The sequence below is a fragment of the Balaenoptera physalus genome (assembly GCF_965194825.1).
Source record: "Balaenoptera physalus genome assembly, chromosome: 2".
NCBI classification, from domain to species: domain Eukaryota; kingdom Metazoa; phylum Chordata; class Mammalia; order Artiodactyla; family Balaenopteridae; genus Balaenoptera; species Balaenoptera physalus.
Window position 1 is genome coordinate 167,088,546 of NC_138883.1, and position 27,710 is coordinate 167,116,255.

The following is a 27,710-nucleotide window of genomic DNA, read 5'->3' on the forward strand; positions in this document are numbered from 1 at the left end:
CAACTGCGTAAGTTGTCAGCTTAAAAAAAAAATTCCCACATCTAACAACACTGCTTCTGTGTGCTTGGGATAATTTGAGTTCAGTTCATTCCAGTGAAACTGAGTTTATACACCGCCATAAACCAGTCTGGCCTGAGGACTAATGCTGTCATCTGGGAGATGCTCACAGGAATTACTTCATGTTATCTTTCTTCTTCACATGCCACTCTTACCAAAGTCCAAAGGAATCAAACTTTAAAACTCCGCTTCCCAGAATAACCCCCATGGTTTACATTATAGGGTTCTTAAGGCTTTGCTCAGACATCTGCAAACTTACGTAACAGTTCATACGATTTTTTCCATTAGTAATAGCAATCACCTTAACCCATGCCTCGAGCAGACAGGATTTAAGTGATTGTCAAGTCTGCTGAAGTGCACCTCTGTGGGAGGGAAAGCCTCATTTGAAACAAGGGATTCTTGCAAACACTAAAGCATGAGGACCAATGAAATCCTTTAATAAATGAAGACTAAGTCAGATGATTTATCCCCAAACCCCAAACTTCCATTAGCGCCAGAGCAGGGGCTGGGACTCAGATTTGCTAGGGCTCTGGTTGGTGCTTTTCCCCTCCAAACGCCCTTTTATAAAACATGTCCGGGCCAGGAGGCAGATGGCCCTGCTTCTGCCCGGATGGCCTATTTCCCCCTGCACTCTGGGTGCCGGGATAGGTGTGTCTAACACTGGCTGGCAAAGGGAAATGATTCACAGAAGAAATGAAATGAATCTTTCTTCATTCACAGAAGAAATGAATTTTACAGGAGGTTAAAGCATTAGCTGAGTTGAGGGCCTAAAAACCTTGACAATCTCCCATTAACTGATCATCCACTGACAACGGAAAAGGAAGGGCTTTTTAACTGAGCAAAGGAAGATTCCCAGAAGGACACACTGCTGTTTTTGTACCTTATGCTCCAAGCTTACCATCTTTTGTTACCTTGCCTTTAACTCATCCTAAAGAACCAGATGGAGGTGGTAATTAATTATAATTCGTTACAATTTAAAGATCACAAAAGAAATGCTGAAAACTGGTTTAGGAAAGCATTGTTTTGTTTGTTTTTTTTTGATGTGAGGGTATTAATGATGAATTTTCCTGAACCTTCAGTCAGTAATAGGTAAAATGTCAGAGATGGTGACAGTCACTTAATTGCCAGTGCAATTCACAATTCCTAAGAATCGACCAGGCAGCTTTTTGTAGCCCATTATCAAAGTGTCAACAGTGATTATTGCCAATATAGTTATACAAATGCCAACTGCAGGGCAGCTGTTTTCTTTCAAACGGGTTCCAGGGAGAAGGTTAGATGTTAAAAGGAATCTTCTTATTGTGACCCAATGACTCCATTATACAGGCTTTACTTTACTTAATAAAACCAGACATGAGTTTTGAGAAGAACTGCATAGAACGATGAACAAAATGCATATCTGTGTAAATCCCCAGGACTCGCTCTCTCTCCCTCTCAAGAACATGGACTCTTTAAAGAGTCAGGTCAAATCCCCCAGAAATCAAGTGAGTCCAGTTATGTTTTCTTTTACTTGCCCGGATTCCCTGCTGGGTAGCTTGCTTGCTGGCAGCATGCTAAGACTGTCATTTGTAAAAAGCGGTCCGCTTAGCTATAATTACTAATTTGATGTCACACTGGAATTGCAGTGCAGCTGTGAAAAGATGGACCACCAGGGAGATTCGCATTTCTGTCTCATTTAGAGGGGGCGATACTGCTGGAGCCATGAATGCAAGATGCCCTTCCATTAATAAAGGAAAGAATTAAAGAATAAAACAAGTCATAGCAGCTGTCAGAATCTGACAACGGTTTAAAAAAAAAAAAACACACACCGTTCTGCTCTTTTTAAAAAAAAATTCAAGACATCTGTACATGCATGTTCTGATACTTGTTGCCATGAAAGCGATTCCATTATTGTTGGAATATAACTTCTTTATTTCCTTCAGTTCCATCTTCATTATTATGCTAATGCAAATCACACTAATTACGTGTCAAGCTCAAATCGTAGGGGGGGGACCTTTCTGCACCTATATCATGAAATATCTGAAATGACAGTTTTAAAACTTACCATCAACAAGTGGAAAGTATGTGAAATTAAAACAGCTACAATGATGCAAATGAAAGAAAAACTAAGAATTCAGATTACTAATTAAGCCACATCAATGGAGAGTCTCTGTGAAAATTGTTCTTTGCAATTTCGTAGAAAATGATTATACAATGATTGCAATGAAAATATTCTTGCAGACCATTTGGTTTCATTTATAAAAGGCTAAAATGTAGAAAATAAATATTTTCAGCCTTCTCCAATTATTTCTAACTAGAGATAACAGTGATTGCTTTGATAATTTATGGTTTTATTCGTGAAGACAAAGAACAGCATGCTTTTTGGAAGAGTCAAAAATATTAACTGATCATGGAAAGAAAGCCTGAAAACTGACAGAAAAAGGAAAGCAAAGAAAATTTTTTGAACTTAAAAACCCAAGGGTTTTAAGAGTTCAGCTTCATTAATACATTTCATTTACTGTTATGTGTTACAGTTTAGTAAATGTTACCTTGGTTGTTGCCAGATTATAAACAAACTGCCATATCAGAGAGACATCATGTCCTGTTGTCAAGGCAGGCACAGTCTCCAAAAATTACCAGTTTTGATTACTTTCACATCCCATGTCTTCAAGCTACTTCCTCTTGCCTGTGCCCAGTGAGTGCCAGTAAGCTAAAAGGGCAGGTGGATGGTGCTTTGGAGCTGCTCCTCCTGGAAGAAGAGCTATCAGGAACCCCAAGCCCAGAAAGAAGTAGAAAGCATTGAATTCTTCCTAGGGGCTACTGCATAGACAATCCTAATGTTTACATAGTGTAAGATACAGTGACACAGACTGTATTTACAGAAATACCTGCACTTCTCAAATGGAGGAAATATGAATTGGTGGTTTTTGTCAACATGGTATGAGGCCAAACGATTTATTTCATTACTTTTTTTTTTTTTTTTTTTTTTTTACTTTTAAATCAAGACTCAATGAACTGCCTTAGTACCATATTGTTTTGGAGTTACATGTTTTTGTCAATGAAACATTGTAGTGAAATGTTTCCTTGTTCATCTTCATGATTCATGGGGTTAATATGAATTTTTGATAATAAATCCTCTTTTTTTAAAAAAAGAAAGAAGTCTCTCAAACATTTTAGAAGGTTAGAAATGTGCGCTCTGGGCTGGAACTCCGGCTGGGTCATGTCAAAACTGTGGTGCAAGTTACAGCCTGTCTGTCAAGTAACTTCATTTACTCAAAGGAAGTAATAACAGCCTCCACCTTAAAGGTGGTGGTCAGGATGACATGAGCAAATTTGTGTAAAATTTACAACAGGCTTGGCATATAGTATACATTCCGTTCAACAAACGTTGGTTACTATTACTTACCTTTTAAATCCCAGTACATCGAGATTAACAATAAAAAAAATAACCCGCAGTTAAGGTAAGGTTTTGCCTCTGCCACCGACTGTGTGATGCAGTGTGGGAAAGTAAGCTTCTGGGTCTCAAATCGATCACATGTGAGGTGGGGAAACGGGACTCTGACCTCTTAAGGTACCTCCTGTTTCTGACGTCTCTAAGTCCACTTCCAGGGGTGATGTTTTGAGGAACAATTTGTGCACATTCAATAGACGATAAAAGCATCCTAGCAGCATCCTCAGAAAAGTGGGTTTCTGTTAAACACATTCTGTAATTTCATGTCTTTTTCACAGAAACCTACACCAATGAAGGGCTAAACATTTTTGGTGAGGCAGGGAGTGGAACTGCGGTAAATGCCCTGGGTTCCTGGAAAGTGTCTAGAGGCAGAGCTGGGGAGGGACAGACGGGTAACTGAATGTTCTGCTCCTGATGATGAGCCATCAGAACCACGTCAAATACTGTGGCTTTCCTTCCTATGTGTCCTTGTTTTAGGACTTCGGATTCTGCGGCAATCACCCCATTGGCTGTAACTGTCTTTCTTGGCATTGTTATTGTCATAGCAGACCAAGCCCCTGGGGATAGAACCTGAAGAAATCAAAATGAACAGAAAAAAAAGGCCACTAGCAGTAGTCTCAAGAGACTTGGGAACGAAATAAAAACAGAGCAACCCCTGTGGAGTAGCGCACAGCATCAGGGCCACAGCTCTTACTCCGGGGCTGCCTTCTTTTGATGATGCTGAAAAAGCCTTCTTTCAATGCTAGTGTGTGGTTCTTTAAACAGCCCAGATATTTTCTCCTAGCAGAAAATCCCAATGATACTAAGCCTCTGAGTTTCTCATGGACTAAAACTCAAACACCCGCTTGAGTCTTTGGCACCTGGAAAAAATGTTTACATAGCAACATGTAAACAGAAGTTGACAGTCTGTCGTTTCTGCTGCTTTTGGCCAAAGCCGGTGCCTTCACGGTGATTTACACAGAGGTTGGAAGCGTGAAAATAGAGTCTCTGGTGCACAGTAAAAATATAAACTGTCAAAGGAGCCACCGTTTCCTTTTTCTCTGCCTCACTTCTTTTTTTAAATTTTTATTTATTTTTTAAAACTTTATTGGAGTATGGTTGATTTACAATATCATGTTAGTTTCAAGTGTACAGCATAGCAATTCAGTTATACATATAGATATATTAATTCTTTTTCATATTCTTTTCCCATATAGGTTATTATAGAATATTGAGTTCCCTCTGCTATACGGTAGGTCCTTGTTAGTTATCTATTTTACATATAGTAGTGTGTATGTATGCTAATCCCAAGCTCCTAATTTATCCCCCCACCCCTCACCTTTCCCCTTGGGTAACCATAAGTTTGTTTTCGAAATCTGTGAGTCTGTTTCTGTTTTGTAAATAAGTTCATTTATATCATTTAAAAAAATTAGATTCCACATGAGTGATATCATATGGTATTTGTTTTTCTCTTTCTGACTTACTTCACTTAGTATGATAACCTCTAGGCCCATCCAAGTTGCTGCAAATGGCATTGTTTCATTCTTTTTCATGGCTGAGTAATATTCCATTGTATATATGTACCACATCTTTATCCATTCATCTGTTGATGGACATTTAGGTTGCTTCCATGTCTTGGCTATTGTAACCAGTGCGACAGTGAACATTGGGGTGCATGTATCTTTTCAAATTATGGTTTTCTCTGAATATATGCCCAGGAGTGGGATTGCTGGATCATATGGTAGTTCTATTTTTAGTTTTTAAAGGAACCTGCATACTGTTCTCCATAGTGGTTGTATCAATTTACATTCCCACCAACAGTGTAGGAGGGTTACCTTTTCTCCACACCCTCTCCAGCATTTATTGTTTGTAGACTTTTTGATGATGGCCATTCTGACCAGTGTGAAGTGATACCTCATTGTAGTTTTGATTTGCATTTCTCTGATAATTAGTGATGTTGAGCATCTTTTGATGTGCTTTTTGGCCATCTGTATATCTTCATTAGAAAAATGTCTATTTAGATCTTCTGCCCATTTTTTTATTGGGTTGTTTGTTTTTTTGACATAATGCTGCATGAGCTGTTTGTATATTTTGGAGATTAGTCCCTTGTCGGCTGCTTTGTTTGCAAATATTTTTTCCCATTCTGGGGGTTGTCTTTTTGTTTTGATTATGGTTTCCTTTGCTGTGCAAAAGCTTTTAAGTTTCATTAGGTCCCATTTGTTTATTTTTTATTTTATTTCCATTATTCTAGGAGGTGGATCAAAAAAGATCTTGCTGCAATTTATGTCAGAGTGTTTTGCCTATGTTTTCCTCTAAGAGTTTTATAGTGTCCGGCCTTACATTTAGGTCTTTGATCCATTTTGAGTTTATTTTTGTGTATGGTATTAGAGAATGTTCTAATTTCATTCTTTTACATGTAGCTGTCCAGTTTTCCCAGCACCACTTATTCAAAAGACTGTCTTTTCTCCATTGTATATTCTTGCCTCCTTTGTCATAGATTAATTGGCCATAGGTGTGTGTGTTTATTTCTGGGCTTTCTATCCTGTTCCATTGATCTACATTTCTGTGTTTGTGCCAGCACCATACTGTTTTGATTACTGTAGCTTTGTGGTATAGTCTGAAGTCAAGGAGCCCAATTCCTCCAGCTCCGTTCTTTCAAGATTGCTTTGGCTGTTTGGGGTCTTCTGTGTTTCCATACAAATTAAAAAATTTTTTGTTCCAATTCTGTGAAAAATGCCACTGGTAATTTGATAGGGGTTGCATTGAATCTGTCGATTGCCTTGGGTAGTATAGTCATTTTGACAATACTGATTCTTCCAATCCAAGAACGTGGTATGTCTTTCCATCTGTGTCATCTTCGGCTTCTTTCATCAGTGTCTTATACTTTTCAGAGCACAGGTCTTTTGCCTCCTTAGGTAGGTTTATTCCTAGGTATTTTATTCTTTTTGATGTGACGGTAAATGGGATTGTTTCCTTAATTTCTCTTTCTGATCTTTTGTTGTTAGTGTATAGGAATGCAAGAGATTTATGTATTACTTTTGTATCCTGCAACTTTACCGAATTCATTGATTAGCTCTAGTAGTCTTCTGGTAGCATCTTTAGGATTTTCTATATATAGTTTCATGTCATCTGAAAACAGTGACAGATTTACTTCTTCTTTTCTAGTTTGGATTCCTTTTATTTCTTTTTCTTCTCTGATTGCTGTGGCTAGGACTTCCAAAACTATGTTGAATAATAGTGGTGAGAGGGGACATCCTTGTCTTGTTCCTGATCTTAGAGGGAATGCTTTCAGCTTTTCACCATTGAGAATGATGTTAGCTGTGGGTTTGTCATATATGGCCTTTATTCTGTTGAGGTAAGTTCCCTCTATGCCCACTTTCTGGAGAGTTTTTATTATAAACAGCTGTTGAATTTTGTCAAAAGCTTTTTCTGCATCTATTGAGATGATCATATGGTTTTTATTCTTCAGTTTGTTAATGTGGTATACCACACTGATTGATTTGTGGATACTGAAGAATCCTTGTATCCCTAGGGTAAATCCCACTTGATCATCATGTATGATCCTTTTAATGTATTGCTGGATTTGGTTTGCTAGTATTTTGTTGAGTATTTTTGCATCTATGTTCATCAATGATATTGGCCTGTAATTTTCTTTTTCTTGTGGCATCTTTCTTCTGGTTTTGGTATCAGGGTGATGGTGGTCTCATAGAATGAGCTGAGTGTTCCTTCCTCTGCAATTTTTTGGAAGAGTTTCAGAAGGGTAGGTGTTAACTCTTCTCTAAATGTTTGATAGAATTCGCCTGTCAAGCCATCTGGCCCTGGACTTCTCTTTGTTGGAAGTTTTAAAATCACTGTTTCAATTTCAGTACTTGTGATTGGTCTGTTCATACTTTGTATTTCTCCTTCCTTCAGTCTTGGAGGTTGTACCTTTCCAAGAATTTGTCTGTTTCTTCTAGGTTGTTCTTTTTATTGGCATATAGTTGTTTGTAGTAATTTCTTATGATCCTTTGTATTTCTGTGGTGTCACTTGTAACTTTTTTTCATTTCTAATTTTATTGATTTGAGTCCTTTCCCTTTTCTTCTAAAGGTTTATCAATTTTATCTTTTCAAAGAACCAGCTTTTAGTTTCATTGATCTTTTCTATTGTTTTCTTGTTTCTTTCATTTATTTCTACTCTGATCTTTATGATTTCTTTCCTTCTGCTAACTTTGGGTTTTGTTTGTTCTTCTTTCTCTAGTTGCTTTAGGTATAAGGTTAGGTTGTTCATTTGAGATTTTTCTTGTTTCCTGAGGTTAAGATTGTATTGGTATAAACTTCCCTCTTAGAAACTGCTTTTGCTGCATCCCATAGGTTTTAGATTGTTGTGTTTTTGTTGTCATTTGTCTCTGGGTATTTTCTGATTTCCTCTTTGGTTTCTTCAGTGATCCATTGGTTGTTTAGTAACATATTGTTCAGCCTCCACGTGTCTGTATTTTTTACAGTTATTTTCCTGTAACTGATTTCTAAGCTCATAGAGTTGTGGTTGGAAAAGATGCCTGATATGATTTCAGTTTTCTTAAGTTTTACAAGGCTTGATTTGTGGCCCAAGATGTGACCTATCCTGGAGAATGTTCCATGTGCACTTGAGAAGAAAGTGTATTCTGTTCTTTCAGATGGAATGTTCTATAGATATCAATTAAGTGCACCTGGTCTAATGTGTCATTTAAGGCCTGTGTTTCCTTATTGATTTTCTGTCTGGATGATCTGTCCATTGATGAGAGTGGGTGTCCCCCACTATTACTGAGTTACTGTTGGTTTCTCCTTTTATGGCTGTTAGCATTTGCCTTTTATATTGAGGTGCTCCTATGTTGGGTGTATATATATTTACAACTGTTATATCTTCTTGGACTGATCCCTTGATCATTATGTAGAGTCCTTTGTCTCTTTTAACAGTCTTTAAAGTCTATTTTGTCTGATATGAGTATTGCTACTCCAGCTTTCTTTTGATTTCCATTTACATGAAATACCTTTTTCCATCCCCTCACTTTCAGTCTGTATGTGTCCCTAGATCTGAAGTGCATCTCTTGTAGACAACATATATATGGGTCTTGTTTTTGTATCTATTCAGCCAGTCTATGTCTTGGCTGGAGCATTTAATCCATTTACATTTAAGGTAATTATTGGTATGTATGTTCTTATTGCCATTTTGTTAATTGTTTTGCATTTGTTTTTGCAGGTCTTTTTTCTTCCCTTCCCCTTTTGTTCACTTCTCTTGTGACTTGATGACTATCTTTAGTGTTGTGTTTGGATTGTTTTTTCTTTTTTGTGTGTGTATCTACTGCAGATTTTTGGTTTGTGGTTCCCATGAGGTTTTTGGTATAGCAGTCAGTATATATACAGGATTGTTTTAAGTTGCTGGTCTCTTAACTTCCAATGCATTTCCTGCATTTGTACTCTACTGGTCTCATGATTGCTAGTTTTGACATCATATTTGTGTGTGGATGATCCCGTACCTTTATTTCATGTTTGCCTTTACCAGTGAGCTTTCCCATTCATAATTTTCTTGTTTCTAGTTGTGGCCTTTTATTTTCTGCCTAGAGAAGTTCCTTTAGGATTTGTTGTAAAGCTGGTTTGCTGGTGCTGAATTCTCTTGGCTTTTGCTTGTCTGTGAAGCTTTTGATTTCTCTGTCAAATTTGAACGAGAGCCTTGCTGGACACAGTATTCTTGGTTGTAGGTTTTTCCCTTTCATCACTTTAAATATATCATGCCACTTCCTTCTGGCCTGCAGAGTTTCTGCCGAAAAATCAGCTGATAACCTTATGGGAGTTCCCTTGTATGTTAACAACTGTTGCTTTTCCCTTGATACTTTTAATATTTTTTCTTTGTCTTTAATTTTTGGCAGTTTGATTAACATGTGTCTTGGTGTATTCCTCCTTGGGTTTATCTTGTATGGGACTCTCCGTGCTTCCTGGACTTGAGTGAGTGTTTCCTTTCTCATGTTAGGCTCATCGTAGGTGACCTCATTTACACTTCCCTGTCTTTGGTCACCCTTCCCGGCAGGTTTCCCAAGCCCCCTTTTCCAGCGGAAGCCCTCTCTGCAGCCTCTCATGCCTACTGGACATCTCTGTTCTGATGCTGTGCTGACAACTCTAACTACTCCGCCTGCTCCCTTTTTCCATGAGTGGAATCAGCACCTACCCCACTGTCCAAACCAGAAAGTGTGCGGTCACCCTCCCTCCACACACACTCCCTGGCACTGTTCACCTCCCATATTCAATCTCTGAGTTCTGTGGATTCTTCTTCCTAAATCTCTCTATACTCTTCCACCACCCCAGGTCGGGCCACCATCTATTCTGGATTATTTCCACAGCCACTCTAGATGGCCCTGCTTACCTCTGTGGCCTCCTCCCACCCTCCAATGAAAGCACCAAGTGCTCCCCCTCTGCACACACTGCTCCTTCTCTAGCTAACGCCTACTCATCCTTCAGGTTTCCAATCATCTCTTCCAGGAAGACCACCGAGCCAGATTTAGGTGCCCTTGCTATGTGTTTCCTATCAAAGAACTTACAACACGATACTGTCATTTCCTTTGTAATGTCTGTATCGCTTTGCAGGACATGTCTGTGTGGTTAATTATTTTAGCCCCTGAAGCTAGGACAGTAAGCATAAAGACATTCACAAACTTCTGGATGAATAAGTAAAAGGAGATTTCCAAATCTATAAAATTTAAACCCAAACTGAGTGATATCATCCTAAATAATTTAATTGAGAAACAAAAACCTTGAGCCCAGCTTTCAGATGGTTTGGTCAAGAAAAGGCACCTCAACATGATGAGGAGTAAGCTGAGAGTATAGAGGTGCCTTTCCTGTAAGCAAATCCCCATTTGGGGCAGTTGAGGTTTGCACACAGAAAGCTGCCTCCCAAATTCTTAAACTGATTCCAGTTGAATCTGTTTATAATCCTGCATAATTAACAAAATGTGGTTCAAGTATTACCTAATGTCCAGTGACTCAGAAAAAAGAGTCTCCTCGTCCATCCCTAAGTCTTTACACACAAAAAATACTCTAATTAGATCTTAACATTTTATAGTTGGAAAGGAGTTTGAAGCTCATTAAGCCAATATTTTATTGGTGAATTTGAAGCTCAACACTGTCGTTTTTACAGGTGAGAAAACTGGGGCTCAGGGAGGCAGAGAAACTGACTCAAGGTCACACCTGGCCTGTTAGTCATAAAGTGGGGTTAGGACTCGGGTGCTGGGTTGTACCTGCCAGTTTGGAGCGTGCTGACAGCAGAGGCGGCTGTTTTCTCAAGATCACATTGATGGGAAATGTTTCACACACACCTCAAACTAATAACTACTTCACTGTCCAACAGGGCAGCCAACCTGAGGGAGAGAACTGGAGGGGAACGTTCCTCAGGCCCGTGAAGAGCTTCTCACTGTAGTGGAGGGGAAATGGCTAGAACCGCATGCCCACGGGAGTGAGGTGAGAGAGCCGCCGGGCACTTACCTTTTCTTTGTCACTTGCTTCCCTAGCCACTGTAGAGCCCTGAAAGAGAAAGAGATAATGAAAACATGCGCGGTATCAGCTTCACGTGAAATATGCAAATGCTCCAGGGCAGAGCACGGAAATAAATGAGCACCGACTTTGCTCTGGCCCCTCCCCGAGTGCGCTGCACCCTCTGCAGGGATTTCCGTCCACCTGTCTCCAACCCCTTCCCTGCTGTGTCACCTGTGCTCTCTTCTCCCTGGTTCCTGTCCTCCTGCTGGAAATCAGAAAACCTGACAATCACGTGAACAATGACTTACTAAACGTGGAGTCAAACATCAGTCGCCACAAATGGTTGGTTTGAGGGTCTGCAAAGTGAAGTGGGCCGTCAGCTGGCCGCAGTGACCACTGGGGCATAGAGGCCTCTTTCCCACGCTGCATCCTCTAGGTGGGGGCGTGCCCTGGGCCCCGACTGCCCGTCTCCCCTGGCTTAGGGTTACTGATGAATGTGCTTCCTCACTTACCATGACTAAGACCCAGTGGGTACTTCCCGGCCCCTTTCACTTTGGAGGTCCCTTCAAACACACGTCTCCTTGCACCGCTTCTGTGTCAGAACCTAGGCTGAGCACAGAGGTATAAAGTAGAAGAAAACACAGTTCTTGGTCGCAGCAATTTCTACTCTACCGCACTGGTTTTCAAAATGATGCCCTCGGTTCTGTGTTGTCTGAAATGACCGAGTCCTCCTGATGCCGACAGGGGTGCTTTGGGGTAGAGTTCAAGAACAGAAACTGTCCTTTGTTTGTGGAAGATCTTAATGCAAAAGAAAGATTAGGAAACAAATGGCCAGTGAATTCCTAACTTTGTTAATACAACAGTGAGCATTTATCCTTTGTGCTCCGTGGTGACCATCGCGGTGTCTCACCCAGCAGCGCCCAGTGTTTGTTTGCTGAGTAAACGGCTGGAGGAGGGTCACAGCCCAACTGACTGCTCTCCCTTCCCTCCCAGCACTGGGTGCCCAGACTATGACTAGGTCAGTGGAGCGATCCATTTACCTGACTATCTTTTAAATAGATATTTATTGGCCTGGAATACTTGCATTAGCCAATCATTAAGAATGTGTATGTGACTTGGGAAAATTTAAAGTAGCTTCTAGGTTGGCCACTCTTAACATTTTTGCTGTATGACCACCTTGCCTTCGAGCAGCTCAGGCATGAGTCAGGGTGTGTGTAACGTGCTCACAGATGGGGAGCCTCCTTGCACTGCGGAAGGGGGCCGAGCCCAGGCCAGGGGCTCCCTGAGGCCACTTCTCCATCTGCCCCACGCTCGGCATTCCCAGGTCTGGTGGATCCGAAAGACCCTGCTGCCAACCCAGGGAAGATGCTCGAAGCTTCTGGGGGATGTGTCAGAGGAGCACAGAGCTGACCCAGCAAGTGAAGATGAACCGTGTAAACTGTTCGTGAAGGAAAGCCCTCTGCCTGGCTGAGCCCAGCAGCTGTCACTTGCAATGGTTTGTTTTTTCCTTTACAGATTCTTGAATTCGGGCCATAGTATCTTCCTCTATACACTGACTGCTAACAAAGAATGTTCCCAAATTTAAAGGGGAGGGGGGGCTTAATACTCAAGTATTAAATACTTGTAATACCTGGGTCTCTGTATCTTTAACCAAGTTTTTTAGTCTCTGTGTGTGTTTTCCCTCTAGGATATAATTTACTCTGCTCCTGATTCTCACTGAAGCTTCGTCTCTATGTAAAAATGCAGAGCATTAGCCTGGAAAAACTCATCCAAATTTAAATTCATTCAGAATTTAAAAATTAAAACAAAATTAGAAACGTAAGTCAGTCAAGGCTGAGAGTTTGAGCCATGAAATGATGCCAGATGCCCAGGTCCCCTCACAACGGCAAGTACTGGCAAGAAAAGTTTATTCCACAAGCTAAAAAGGGAGATGAAATCATGACAGCCAAGGTTAAAACTATAACACCCAGTCTATAAGCATAATTTACATCAGGATATGCTTGAACAGGATATGCTCAAGCAGGATATGCTTCAGATAGAGGCACTACCTTAAGCATTTCCGGGGGATAAAAAAGTAGAACCAAAACAACTGCCTTTAAGGGACTTATTAGTAGAATGGATGAGACAATGAACATTCATCCACTCCTCCCCATATGCCGTGCGTTATGCTGGACGTGACACATACGTATCTCATTAATCCTCACAGCAGCGGAGGTAAGATCATCTCTGTTCTACAGATGAAGAAACTGTGGCTCATAGAGGTTCAGCATCTTGCACACAGCTAACAAGTAGTAAAACCAGGACATGCGGCTTCAGAGGTCATCTGGCTTCTTACATGGGAGAGTCAGGCCAGTGAAAAGACCTATAATACTCAGCAGAGTGAGCTAAGTAACACTGCAAAGGGCCTCATGAGAGAGATGGTTCCAAAGAGCCCCGTAGCCCTGTAGGCTGGGATTTCCACCTATAAAATAGCTACGACTTGGAGGCAGGACAGGGCAAAGCTGTATTTGGGAAGCTTATATAGTTCATCTGAACTCCACAGGGTAGGAGATAAGCCTAGAACATTCCCCCTCCCTTAGACTAGCATTTCTCAAAGCATAGTTCAGCACCCAGGGGTCTGCAAAGTCAAAACTATCTTTATAATAATTCTGAGACACTATTTGCCTATTTCACCATCTTGATATTTGCATGGATACTGCAAATACAATGGTGGGTAAAACTGTTGGCAGCTTAGCACAAAGCCAGCAGAGGCACCAAATGGTATTAGTAGAGTTTGTCATAAAACATATGAATAGCCTTGAGGAAGCAGTTCACCTAACTCAGTGAATCCATCATTCCAAATAACCAAAGCATGATGTAGCCAGACCAATGCGTGAAAACAGACTGACGGATTTTTAAGAGTTCACTGATGTGATTTCAGATTCCACACTGTAACTCAGCTTTGAGAAATTACCACTTGTCAGGTTAAGGTGTGATATCAAAGGAAAACATCCACAAATTTCTGAAAAAGTTATTAAAAACTCCTCCTTTTCCAACTACATATTTGTGTAAGGTCTGATCTTCTTCATACACTTCAATCAAATAACTTGGCAACAGGTGGACAGCCAAACCAGACAGGATGTTCTAACTGTCTCACCAAACCTGACATTAGACTTGCAAAGATATAAAACAATGCTACCTGTTCCATGAAACTTTTTGATTTGGAAGATATTTTTCATAAAGATATGCTAACATGTAATGGTTTTACTATTTTAAATAAGTTTTTTTCAATGGTGTCTCATTTCTAATATTGTAAGTATTAGTAGACATAACCTACATAAGCAGAAGCTTTTTGGGGTCCTCTTTTAAGGGTGTGAAAGAGTCTGAGATCAAAAAATTCGAGATCCACTGATGAAGACCAAAGATTGGAAAACTTTTTCTGAAAAGGGTCAGAGGGGTAGTGTTTTAGGCTTTGTGGTCCAAAACGGTCTCTATGGTAACTACTCAACTCTGCTGTTGTTATAGTGCAACCACATACGATACACAAACCACAGGCATTGTGGGGTTCCAATAAAACTATTTACAAAAATGGCCATGTTGGCCGTGCCATGGAGGCAGGTCACAGTCTGCCTGCTCCTGACCTGGACGTTGCCTATGTCGGTGATCCCAGAAGTCAGATCCCCTCACTCCACAATCAGAATTTCCAGTGGTCCGCCTCTCACTTGAGGTCTCTGAAACAGCCTGTCTCCAGGCCCGCTCCTCAGCCTATCCCTCACCTCCTTCAGGTCTGCAGTGAAGCGAAACCCTATTCAAAACCGCATCCCTTCCCCGTGCTTCCTGTCTTTACTTCTGCCCATGGCACTGATCACTTCCTAGTATACTCCATGATTTACTTACTCCTTTTACTTATTACCATCCGTCTTCACCCACCAGAATGTCAGCTCGTTGAGAGCAGGTTTGGTCTGTTTTGTTCATCAAACTATTCCCAGCACCTAAAGCAGTGCCTGGCACATAGCTGGTGTTCAATACATACTTGTTGAATAAAATAGACGTGGTATCTCTCGTAGGTACAAGTGGTCCTCGCTTAACACAAAGGAGCGCTCCTGGCAGCTGTGAGCTCTGGGCGCCTCCTAACTGCTCAGCATGATCAATTACATACAACGCGGATGACCAAGCTTAATGAATAGAAGTTAATACAAATCAATCTTACCTTTAAGTCATATTTCCTATATACAGATAAACGGTGGCTGAACACATTCCTTGTAACAATCACATATATTTCAACTCCGTCAACATTAAGCCGGTACATGCCCAGGAACTGGGGAAGGAGAGTGATCCCGTGACATTCCACTATATACTGCACAGGAGAGAAAGAGGGGGGGACCCAGTCACAAGGTGTTCATTCAGATGTAAAATGTAACTCTTCTGCTATGGTGTTTATACAAAGTGATAATGGCTTATACAACTATTAACGTCCTGTTTACAGAAAATGACCATGTTTGTACTGCCTTCAGCAGTACAGGTCTGCGTCCACTGTGCAGACACAGATAAGAAAATTCAACTCTATCTCGAGAGACATCTTCTCCCTAACAAACAAACATTCCAAACTAATTTGTAAAGTCAAAACTTGGATATAATGGCGTAGGGTGAGAGGACAAGTGATTGGTCCTTTCTGTAATTCCTTTAAAGTGAAATCACACTCTACCTGGGGCTGCCATCTTCCTCCCTAGAAGCCTTTACGATGATTTCATGAGGTTGAGGCAGCGTGACTTGGCCACTAAAATCAACTCCTTTAACAGTGTTGAAGTCGAGGTTAAAAAGGAAATTGTGGAGAAAGGTCAGTGTTAGAAGCTGGGAGAGTCGGGCCCCAGTCCTGGTTTTCCTGTTTCTTATTGAGACTCTAATGTTTAAATTGCCCACTGGTCTCCCAAGGCAAAAGGAATAAAAACAAAAATAAACAAATGGGACCTAATCAAACTTACAAGCTTTTGCACAGCAAAGGAAACCATAAACAAAATGAAAAGACAACCTACAGAATGGGAGAATATATTTGCAAACGAAGCGACCGACAAGGGCTTAATTTCCAAAATATACAAACAGCTCATACAACTCAACAACAGCAAAAAACCAACAACCCAATCGAAAATTGTTTTTTTGAAAAACACTTCTCCAAAGAAGAAATACACATGGCCAACAGGCACATGAAAAGATGCTCAGCATCGCTGATTATTAGAAAAATGCAAATCAAAACTACAATGAGGTATCACCTCACACCAGTCAGAATGGCCACCATTAAAAAGTCTACAAATAACAAATGCTGGAGAGGGTGTGGAGAAAAGGGAACCCTGCTACTGTGTTGGTGGGAATGTAAATTGGTGCAGCCACTATGGAAAATAGTATGGAGGTTCCTCAAAAAACTAAAAATAGAGTTGCCATATGATCCAGCAATCCCACTCCTGGGCATATACTGAGAAAAAATGATACTTTGAAAAGATACATGCGCCCCTCTGTTCATAGCAGCACTAGTTACAATAGCCAAGACATGGAAACAACCTAAATGTCCATCCACAGAGGAATGGATAAAGAAGATGTGGTATGTATATACAATGGAATATTACTCAGCCATCAAAAAGAATTGAATAATGCCATTTGCAGCAACACGGATGGACCTAGAGATTATCATACTAAGCGAGGTAAGTAAACAAGAAAGACAAATGCCATATATCACTTATATATGGAATCTAAAATACGATATAGATCAACATAGCTATGAAACAAAAACAGACTCACAGCTATAGAGAAGACTTGTGGTTGCCAAGGGGAGGGAGGGCAGGAATGGGAATCTGATTTTAGCGGAGGCAAACTATTATATATAGGATGAATAAACAACATCATACTGTATAGCACAGGGAACTATATTCAATATTCTGTGACAAACCATAGTGGAAAAGAATATGAAAAGAATATATATATGTATAACTGAGTCACTTTGCTGTACAGCAGAAATTAATACAACATTATAAATTAACTATACTTCAATAAAGTTAAAAAAAGTAATTTATGAAAAAATATTCTTTTTTTGGACACATTAAAATGAATACTTTGTAAATTTACAAGTGACATTGAATAAAAAATTCATGTCATTGAAGAAATAAACAAACTACCCACCAGAGCAGCGGTGTGGAAAAGGGCTTGCCCTCGCTCTACAGACAGATGGACACTCTCTGGCCCCATGTTGGATTCATCAAATCCACTGAACAAGTCCCAGAACTGACACCATTTCCAAGGAGAGTTGCAAAAACACAACATGTGTTTATCAGTCTTGAATGACCATACTCTAAAAGGCCACAAGATGGAGACACTTCTCCTCAAAAGACCATCCTTACAAACTGGGTCCCATTGCACCTTGCAAAGGAAAGTTAGGTTTTCCTTTCTTTAAAATGAAGGGGAAAGAAGATTTCAAAAAAGCTCTTTTATGCCCATGACATGTGTGTGAACTCTCTAGGATAACTGAACAGCATGAGTAACATGATTCCAAAATTGTAAAAATTGGACCTATTGTGCCTATTTACAGAGATGTGTCTGGAAGAATGGTCACCATGGTAATGGTGAAATTTAGGGTAACTGCTTTCTTCCTTTTTCAAAAAACAAAAAAAATATTCTCGAATTTTTCTGTTGTACAGTGAACATTTTATAAAAATACGAAAGTAATCAGAATGCCCTTTCAAACTTCTTAGTGGTAAATACTGTAATAATCAACTCTGATAATATTAAACCATCTTAAGATTTTTTTTTTAAAAAAGGCTTTAGTTTTTATCATTAAAGAAAAGATGAACAGCATCAGTAGAGGAGTTTGATTTTTGCCACCCAGAGTTTTGGAAGACTTTAAAGATGCTCCTGCCCTTAAAAAAAATCTTACTGACCATAATTGAGCTACATATTTTAGTTTGGTGGATTTTTCTGAGTTTCACCCCCAACCTGTTCTTAATGTGAAGTCTGATCAGAGGAACATTTTCTATTTCTCGCCTTTCAAAAAACAGTAAATTAACTTGATTTTTGCTAATGCAAAACAGGTGGTAAAGAGCTCTTGGCTGAAATGAAGATTTCTCACATCTGATGTAAAGAAATAAAGAGTGGTTGTCTGGTACCTCTGAAGAGAGATGGTTGGATGGGCCTTAAACACATGGAGGCACACAGGTTTCCGTTTGGCTGTTCAAGTCCCCTGCCTTTGTGCCATTCTGCTCAGTTATTCTCATCATGGCCTATCTTTTAAAAGTCCTGCTGGCAGAAGATGTCTCTTAGATCAAAATCTTGGTACAGAGTCACAGAGCACCCGGAACAGAGCAGATACTGACCACGGTCCATGTTGATGAGTGTGTTAAGGAAACCTGACTACTACACAGGAAATCACCGGCAAGCTGTTTTCTTCCCCCAGGGGAAGACACACGTACAGATTACATTCCACAACTCCTCTATCTTTAAGATTAAATCAATTACTCCATGTTAAAAAAATGGAATATTACTCAGCCATAGAAAGAAATGAAATGGAGGTATTTGTAATGAGGTGGATGGAGTTAGAGTCTGTCATACAGAGTGAAGTAAGTCAGAAAGAGAAAAACAAATACAGTATGCTAACACATATATACGGAATCTAAGGAAAAAAAAAAAAGGCCATGAAGAACCTAGTGGCAAGACGGGAATAAAGACACAGACCTACTAGAGAATGGACTTGAGGATATGGGGAGGGGGTGGGGTGAGATGTGACAGGGTAAGAGAGTGTCATGGACATATACACACTACCAAATGTAAAATAGATAGCTAGTGGGAAGCAGCCACATAGCACAGGGAGATCAGCTCGGTGCTCTGTGACCACCTAGAGGGGTGGGATGGGGAGGGTGGGAGGGAGGGAGATGCAAGAGGGAAGAGATATGGGAACATATTGTATGTGTATAACTGATTCACTTTGTTATAAAGCAGAAGCTAACACACCATTGTAAGGCAATTATACTTCAATAAAAATGTTTAAAAAAAAAATAGATCAAATTTGATCCACTTCATCAGCAAGTTTCTATGTGCACTTGTTCTCAAAGGCAAGGCTCACCTATGAGGCTCTCTGATGAACACCTTGAAAAATAGAGATTTAATAAACTTAAAACTCCTGAGTTTATAAATATGTACAAAACCACAACCACAGAAAGCCTATCGTGTTAGAGTCCAGTATTGACAAGCAGCGGTTGGTAGCAAACGTTTAGAAAGCATTTATGCGTCCAGACTTTGCAGAAGAGAAAACTCTCCCAGTGAACTGAATTTCTGGGTGCGGGCACTGGGAAGACACCGTTTCCTGTCAGTGGAGGAATGTCTCGCTGGGTCTGTGAGCCCCCGGCTGGGGCACCACTGCACAAGGAGTCACTGCGTGTGGGAGTTGACACAAACAGGCCCACATATGATTCCTCTCAGATTCTTCACCAGCTGACCCGGGAAATGCTGTGCACACACCCCTACACCAGTGGGCACATCTGTGAGGGTTCCCCCGCCCCACAAACTGCTGGGCGTTATCCCACATCTAGGGAGACCGTAAACTCATGGCCACACCACGCTGCTCGAGCCTTCCTGACCCAGCTCCACATTCACTAGCTGTGTGACCTTGGGGAATTATTCAACCTCTCTCTGTCTCTGCATGTGGAGATGACGCATAATATTAGTAGTTAGAGCACAGGGGTTTTGTGAAGGGTGTGAAGATCAGGGAAACAGCACTGGAAGGACAGCGGTGATTCAAGCAGGAGCCGATGAAACCAGGACCCTGGGGCGAGGGGTGGGAAAGGAAGTAGGGAAGGAGAGGGCGAGGGAGGCGAGGCTTCCACCTACGTGCTCCTCAAATGCTCCCTGAGAAACGGATTCTATTTAAAGGCAGGATGGGAACTCCCAATTTCAGGGGATCTCCACAGAACAGATTTTCCAAAAATGAATAATGTTGCATATGTGTGTATTTGTTTACAAAGTGAGGCAATATTTTTGTAAATATAAAAGAAACACTAAACAATTCTATTTCTCACTCATGTTGCTTTTGGGATGAGAACTCTAAGCACTTCCCCTTCAAAAGCTTGATCGCTGACAAATTAACAAAACCGCCTGTAAACAAATGCTGCAAAAATTATTGTAAAAGCGTGTACTGGTGGCACTACAGTATCATGATCAGTTTTTTGGCACGAGCAACCTTTTCTTAATAGTTAAAAACATCCTCAGCATCTATTAATTTCTTTTTAACATTGTTGATTTGATTGCAGGACAATCTAAGGATGAATCTTTGCTTCCTCCTTTTTACATGCTTAATTTCCAATTCTTGTAATTATGAGAATGGAGAAATAGCGACTTAATCCCGAGGGTCACGCTTTAAAAAAGGTGTAGGGGAATTCCCTGGTGGTCCGGTGGTCAGGACTCGGCGCTTCCACTGCCAGGGTGCAGGTTCAATCCCTGGTCGGGGAACTAAGATCCCACAAGCAGCTCGGCGTGGCCAAAAAATATAAAATAAAATAAGATAAATGAAATAAAATAAATAAAATAAAAAATAAAATAAAAATAAAATAAGTGTAGGTATTTCTTTCACTTTCAACCACTGTCCTGATGTGGCTACAAGGCAATCCTGCCTCACTGGCAAAGGACATAACGCAGATGTTCCTTGTCTGCCATGTTAAAATCTCAATTTACAGACTCAACAGGTGCAGTGCCCTAGTGCTGCCCAGTAGACTCTTTCCTAGAGGTCAGATGAGTCTGTGGACTTCTGCCCTCTGTCACTCTGAGGTCCCAAGGGAGATAAGAGGTCACAAGTGGACCAAACACTTGGCAAGGCTGGTCCTCCACGTGTGGATCAGGAATTAAGAGCGCACATCTGCCAGAGGGATGCCTGTTATGAGAGCCCCAGCTGTGTATGTACGAGCCTGCAGAGCCTTCCTTTCAGCGGCTCCTTAGATTCGGTCCTTTCCCAGAGGCCTTCCCATCTGCGGCCCACAGCTGGCCCGTTATTTCCACCCCTCCAGGCTCTCTAGGTCACCTTCTCTCACATCGAACAGGGAAAGTCTTGTCTGGCACACGAACTGGCAGCTTTCAGATGCCTGCAATTCAGCAACGACACTGAGCTTCCAGCTTCCATCTGAATAAGGCATGGAATAGTTAGTCCCAAATTTTTAACAAGTGACCTTGATGGTCATCAATTCTTCTTACACTTACTGTATGGAGCTAAAACCATCACAAGTATTCTTGGGATCAGCATTCCATATTCTCAGTGTTAAACTCACATTACCTACATTTGCATTTTAATAATATTGTTTTTTATTAAGTATTTTTCACTTTTGCATTTTCATAGCCGGATGCCTCGTGTCACCTTGCGTTGTCATTTATCCTGCGGTGGCTTCTGTTTTTTCCAAGAGTGCTTCTCAGACACTTGTATTTGCTGGCAATGTTCATCTGTAACCAATAACAGTTTTTACTTTTTTCTGTCTTCTTTTAAAAAATATCTTCTTGTACAAAACTCCATGGTGGCACCAGTAAAGGCAAATTTTATCTCTTCATTAGTCTCTCTTAGAGCTTTTTCCTGTATAACAGCTTGTCAGAACTGTAATGTAATGACAAACTGACGTGGTGAAATAGGAATTTTAAAAACATAAAATGCAATAGCCACAAGATCTCGGTTTCCTTTGCTCTTGGGTGCTCAACAAGAATAACAAGTATTATGAATCCCTGATTTGTTGCTTCTTCTCATGCAAAATGAAATGCCATTAAAAGATTCACAGCTGACTGAAGGTTTCAGCAGAGAGCATTCTAAGTGATGTACTGGAACGGATAAATATTTATATCTCCGCATGATAGTGTGAACCTGGGCTCCAGCTCTTGGAAATTGCTGTTATTATCATGTTTCACTCATTTTTTTTAGAGGCTTGAAGTGACAATTTAATATAGCATCAAATTAATACTTCAATGTAAAGTCGTGCTTCAGTTAATGTTTTTGAAAGGTTAAATTATTTGTCATCCTTATTGTGCCTCTGCCTATGTTTATAGATTGTTCCAACAACATTCTTTTCATAAGGGTAGGGGGGGGAGAGAAAGAAAGAAAAAGGGAAAGAAAGAAGGAAGGAGGGAAGGAGAGAAAAAGGAAAGAGGAAAAAAAGGAAGGAAGGAAAAAAGAAAGAAAAGACAGAAAGAAAGAAGCCAGCCTGAAATTAAGGATTGGTTTGCTTTAAAAGGACCGAATAAATAAATAATCCAAACATTCCTTGAATATTTTGAATTATCCTTCAAAATTCCTTGAATTTTGGGATAATGGTCTGTGTCCGTTAATATGATATCTTTTGGTTTCAAATAGTTTTAAGTCATAAAAGAATGTAAGGATGACTCCATTTAAGCTAATGTAAGTATAAAATTTTACTGCTTTTCTTAAACTTAATAAAAAGCAGGCTTAAAAGGAATAAACATTCCTCTGCAGTATTTACAAACATTCTTAGTACTGAGATACTGCAGAATATACCTGAATGCAAACATTGGTGCTCCTAACTCTGCTTGTTATGCTGTTCTAAAGACCCATACATAACATCACCATTAAAGATGAAGTGACTTTGTAAAAAAACACCTTATCAGGGACTTCTCTGGCGGTCCAGTGGTTAGGACTCTGAGCTCTCACTGCCAAGGGCCCAGGTTCAATCCCTGGTCGGGGAACTAAGGTCCTACAAGCCGTGCAGTATGGCCAAAAAGACCAAAAAAAAACCCAAAACAAAAAAACTCACCTTACCGTAAGTACAGATGGAGTTGACTCAGCGGTTACAAGTGAAATGCAGACGGACTGCCCAGACCATCCCGGAGCTACGCGCTCTGGGAGGCCTGGCTGCCCGGCTCTGGAGCGCAGTCGGCAGCCTTTGGTTGGCAGCTCCTTCTGGGCCTGCCTTCCTGTCCCTTTGGCCCAACATGGCAGCATCTGGGTAGAGGACCCCAAAGGGCCCCCCCAGGTTGGCGGTGTCCTGGGGGGGCCTGCCTGGCAGCCTGCCCTCCCCTCTGTCCAGTCCTCCCCCCTTCCTCTTCCTGCACTGGCTTCCATCCCCAATCGGTATCCTGACTCCACATGCTGTGGGCTTTCTGCTCGGGCCAGTCACTCCTGAGCAGCAGACACAAGAGGCAACAAATGCAGGACCTCCAGGGACGGCAGAGCTTAGCACTACCGGAAAGAGAACTTGAAGAGTTAGGCATAAAGCGTTTGAAGAAATAAAAGGATGCAAGTTCAGAAAGGAGCATATTATATAATGAAAAACGATCCGGAGTGCACTGGTGGATTTTTTTAAATGGAACTTCTAGAAGGAAAAATATGATCTTTGAAATAAAATATCATTGGACGGGGAGGCAACAGATTAGAACAGCTGAATAGAGAATTAGGAGTGGGTGACACAGTTGAGAAATTTACCCCAAACTGAGCAGAGATGTTTGGAGATGGAAAACAGGAAAGGAAAGTGAAGTGCCGTGGAGGCTAGAATGAAAATGTCAAATCCGTAGATGTTGGAGAGAGGCGGGGAGACAGGCGATATATGAAGAAAAAAGAACAACGGGAATTCCAGAAACTGGAGATAACGTGCTGCAGGAAACACGTGCTGATGAGTGGGCCGTGCAGCTGGAAACCTGGGGAACGACGGCTGGGACGCTGGGAACAGGCGGTGATGCCCCCATCTGCAAAGTGTCTGCAGAGTGGAACTGGAAGGGGCGCTCCCCAGGCCACAGGGACCCTGGAGGTGGCAGCGCCTTCCAGACTTTACTAAGAGAGAAGCAAGGAAAGTATGTGCAGCTTCTGAAGGCACAGAGGCTCTGCTGGGAGTTGCCCTGAATCTCATAGTTCCAGGTGCTTATAGGGCTTAAAACTTTAATGTGTTTTTCACATTTCGACTGGCCTTTCCTCCAAAGAGAACAAAAAAGCCAAAGAGCAGACTTGGAACGTTTCTCCTGCTCTGGAAAGCTGGTCCTGTGCTGCCACTTACAGGGGCTTCGTCAGCATCACCCGGGAGCACGTGAAGAACACAGCATCTCAGGTCCACCCAAGATCTACTGAGTTGGAATGTAAATTTTTTACAAGATGCGCGGGGGTTCCGTCTATAATCGGCAGTTTGGGAAGCGCTGACAGAGTGTGTAACTTCTTCTCTTTGGGCACCACGCCCTCAATTTTTAAATTTTAATTTTTGGCTTTTATGGGACCTGTTTTCTCAGTTTCTCTCTGTTTGTGGCCAATGTGACTGTCCGTGGGAGGATAAAAAGATGTACTCCAAGGAGGTTCCAAAAAAGTCAAGCATTCACCCCCCAAATCCTTTACTGAAACTTGAGGTACTAGCTAGCTTTTTCAACAAGGATTTCAGATTTTTAGGTGTAACTTCTAGATTTGGCTCAAGTTACTGTCTCCCAAATAACAAAGGATAAGAAAGGATTTTTAGGTTACTTTATCAATTTTGTCAATTTGTCAACTCAGTCACTTTGAAATAAAAAAATAAATTTAAACACTACATTTCAAAAACATAAAAGATATTCCTAACACTATTTTCATAAGGCATTTCTTGATCGTCTGCATTAGAACTTGTTCCCTCCCCTAAAATTTCTAAAATTTTATTGACATTGACTCTTAATTAAAGCTGAAGCCACACGATACCAAAACTCCCAATGAATTCAGGTCAGTCAAAAAAAAAAAAATCAGTCAATTTAGAAGAAATAAGACATTCAAGAAGGTTCTTGACCATTTTTTCCTTTTTGAATGCTCTTCAGCATTGCTCAGCTAATCAGGTGATAACTGTCATTTATTATATTTTTAAATTTTTATTGGAGTATAGTTGCTTTACAATGTTGTGTTAGTTTCCGCTGTACAGCAAAGTGAATCAGCTATACGTATACATATATCCCCTCTTCTTTGGATAATCGTAATTTATAAGACCTGAGTTTGTCCTAACCTAACAGAAATTTGAAGAAAAGGATATTTACACCAAAGCACTAAGTTATTTTTCCAACCATAAAAAAAGAGAAAAACAAAGGAAAAGAGACATAAAAGTTTGCTCTGCTTAATATAAATTTTCCATTGGTCTGAAAGATGATGCTACGCTTTCTTAGCGAACAGTGGAAATTAGGGTAGGATTTGGGCAGCAAATAAGGACTAAGGCAAGATGCTGGAGCTTGGGGAAAAAAGTCTAACTCCTTATGGTTTGAATCTTCAGGTTTTTCTGCACCTGTGCCATACTCTACCAGAAACCAGGCCCCCTAGTGGATTCAAAGAGCAAATGATTTCGACACCGGGACTACGGTGACTAAGTATGCGCAAGAAAGGTATTTAATGATCTTATTCGATCATTTACATAGCACTTATCATATACTAGGCACTGTTCTGAGCAGGTTCTATAATAAATATCAATTCACCTGATTAGTACAACACTGGATGAAGGAGGTACTATTATCCAAATTGTACAGACAGAGAAGCAGGTGCAGAGAGGGTAGGAAACTTGGCCAAGGTCACACAGCAGGTCGGGCGCAAAGCAGCCAGCTGCAGAGTCTGTGCTCTGAAAACCACCTGTCACACAGCACTGCTGGTGAGGTTGGCTCATCAGAAAATTAACCCCAGGAGGAATTTATTTAAATATCTAGCAATGTTCTCCTTCTCCAGAGGCTGGCCTTAGGGTAATTTTAACCTTCCAGAATACAGCTGCACCTCTGGATATATCTTACTAAAACAAAAAAACAATGAAAGAAAAGAAAATAGAGACGTCAAGCGCCATAGAGTAACCAAAGCTGTCAGAAAGCCCATCCAATTTATTCCGCAGGAGCCGCCGTCTCTGAGAGCCTGTCCATCTACTGATCTGGGATCTGAACACGCTGACTGACCTGTCCAGATGGGGGGGTTCAGAAGCAAAGGCACATTCGAAGGTAAAAGCAACAAAAAGCAATTAGAAATAAATGAACTGACAGTCCCCACCGAAGCAGGAGACAGAAAAATTCTGACTAGACATAAATCCTAAAAGTAGGCTAGGCCACCTTACATCCTCTCTCAAATTAGGTCAAGAGTAAACACACGGCACAGGGAATACAGTCAATAGTATTATAATAACTTTGTGTGGTGCATAATCTATAAAAATATTGCAGCACTATGCTGCACACCTGAAACTAGTATAATATTGTAAGTCAATTATACTTCAATAAGAAAAAGGGTAAATACATGCACAAACGAATGAAAGGATGAATGAAATGCAGATGGGGAAACTGAGGCTCAGAGATCGCTTAAGTAACCAGTTTGTGACAAACTATGACTTAGGTCTCCTGACCTTCAATGTAGTGTCCTTTAAATAAATCATATTAACAACGGTGATTCTCAATCACTGAGACCCTTTACCTCTGTTTATTTAAAAGTTGTTTTCTCCCAATTTCATTGAATATAATTGACATACGGCACTGTACAAGTTTAAGGCGCACCACACAATGATTTGACTCCCACATACGTCATGAGATGATGATCACAGAAAGTTTAGTGAGCATCCAGCATCTCACAGAGACACAACATTAAAGAAATGGGAAAAAAATATTTTCCTTCTGACGAGAACTCTTAGGATTTCTTCTCTTAACAGCTTGCATATATAACCTACAGCAGCATTAATATTTATCATGTTGTACACTGCATTCCGAGTACTTATTTATCTTACAACTAGAAGCTTTTACCTTTTGACTACCTTCATCCAATTCCCCCACCTCTGGTAACCACAAATCTGATCCCTTTTTCTATGGCTTTGTTTGTTTTTCAAGAATAATTGACCTACAACACTCTGTTTTAAGGTTAACACTAAGACCCTTTATATTTAAAATACTTCTTATAAGAAGCAAAACACAGATGCTGAAGAAATGAGAAATGAGCTTTTTCTGGATAAAGAATATACCAAGAAAATAACCATTCTGTAGCACTGAAATGAAATGTTTAGTACTGTGACAGCCCCTGGAGCATGTTAATAGACTTATTTTGGTCCCCAATGTATTTTATGTAATAATGATGATATGTCAAATCTGCATGTTTGTTACAGTAACTACCCCAGAGGAAACGTTTCAAACTGTAATTTCTGTGAAGTCAAAAAATTCTGAAAGATGTCATCAAGAAGTTGATATTTGAATTGCATGTCACACTGTATTAGAATAGTATCATAGTCACTTATCAGAATAATATGTTTTCATCAGTCATTGAGGTATCACATTGCTTTGAAAGTTCTGAGACAATTTAAAGAAAGCAGAAAAAGAATGCATCAGCGCGACATTTAAGTTCCAGAGAGGAGTGAATGGCTAAAGCTGCATCCTAGAATTCCATTTATTCAGAAGCCAACGCCTGAGCGTTTTTACCCTCATAGGTACTAACCCAGCACTTTAAAATATCCTTCACGATCGGCAACAGCATAAGTGCTGTAGGACAGATTTCAAAAGGAATAGATGTTATAAAAGATTGATTAGATGCTTAATGGACTTAGAGGCTGACCAGTGTTTTTGAAAAAAACAAATGAGGGGCAGTCCCAAGTTTCCAGAAACAGAAAGTAGCTTGTTCATAGACCTCACTGCAAGCAAAATGCAGTTGATCAAGCTCGGTGCTTTGTGTCCACCTAGAGGGGTGGGATAGGGAGGGTGGGAGGGAGACAGAAGAGGGAGGGGATATGGGGATATATGTATATGTAAAGCTGATTCACTCTGTTATACAGCAGAAACTAACACACCATTGTAAAGCGATTATACTCCAATAAAGATGTTAAAAAAAATAAAT

At 40.6% G+C, this 27,710-nt stretch overlaps 1 protein-coding gene across 2 annotated transcripts in view; it reads right to left on the bottom strand.

Annotated features, from left to right (window-relative positions):
• Positions 1 to 27,710, bottom strand: part of PIP4K2A (phosphatidylinositol-5-phosphate 4-kinase type 2 alpha) — a 175,869-nt gene that overhangs the window by 29,081 nt on the left and 119,078 nt on the right. For both annotated transcript variants that reach the window (XM_082449816.1, XM_082449817.1), the window contains exons 5-6: positions 15,132 to 15,278; positions 10,952 to 10,990 (exon numbers count right to left, since the gene is read on the bottom strand). In XM_082449816.1, coding sequence (XP_082305942.1) covers positions 10,952 to 10,990; positions 15,132 to 15,278 — 186 coding nt within the window. The remainder of the gene's footprint in view (positions 1 to 10,951; positions 10,991 to 15,131; positions 15,279 to 27,710) is intronic.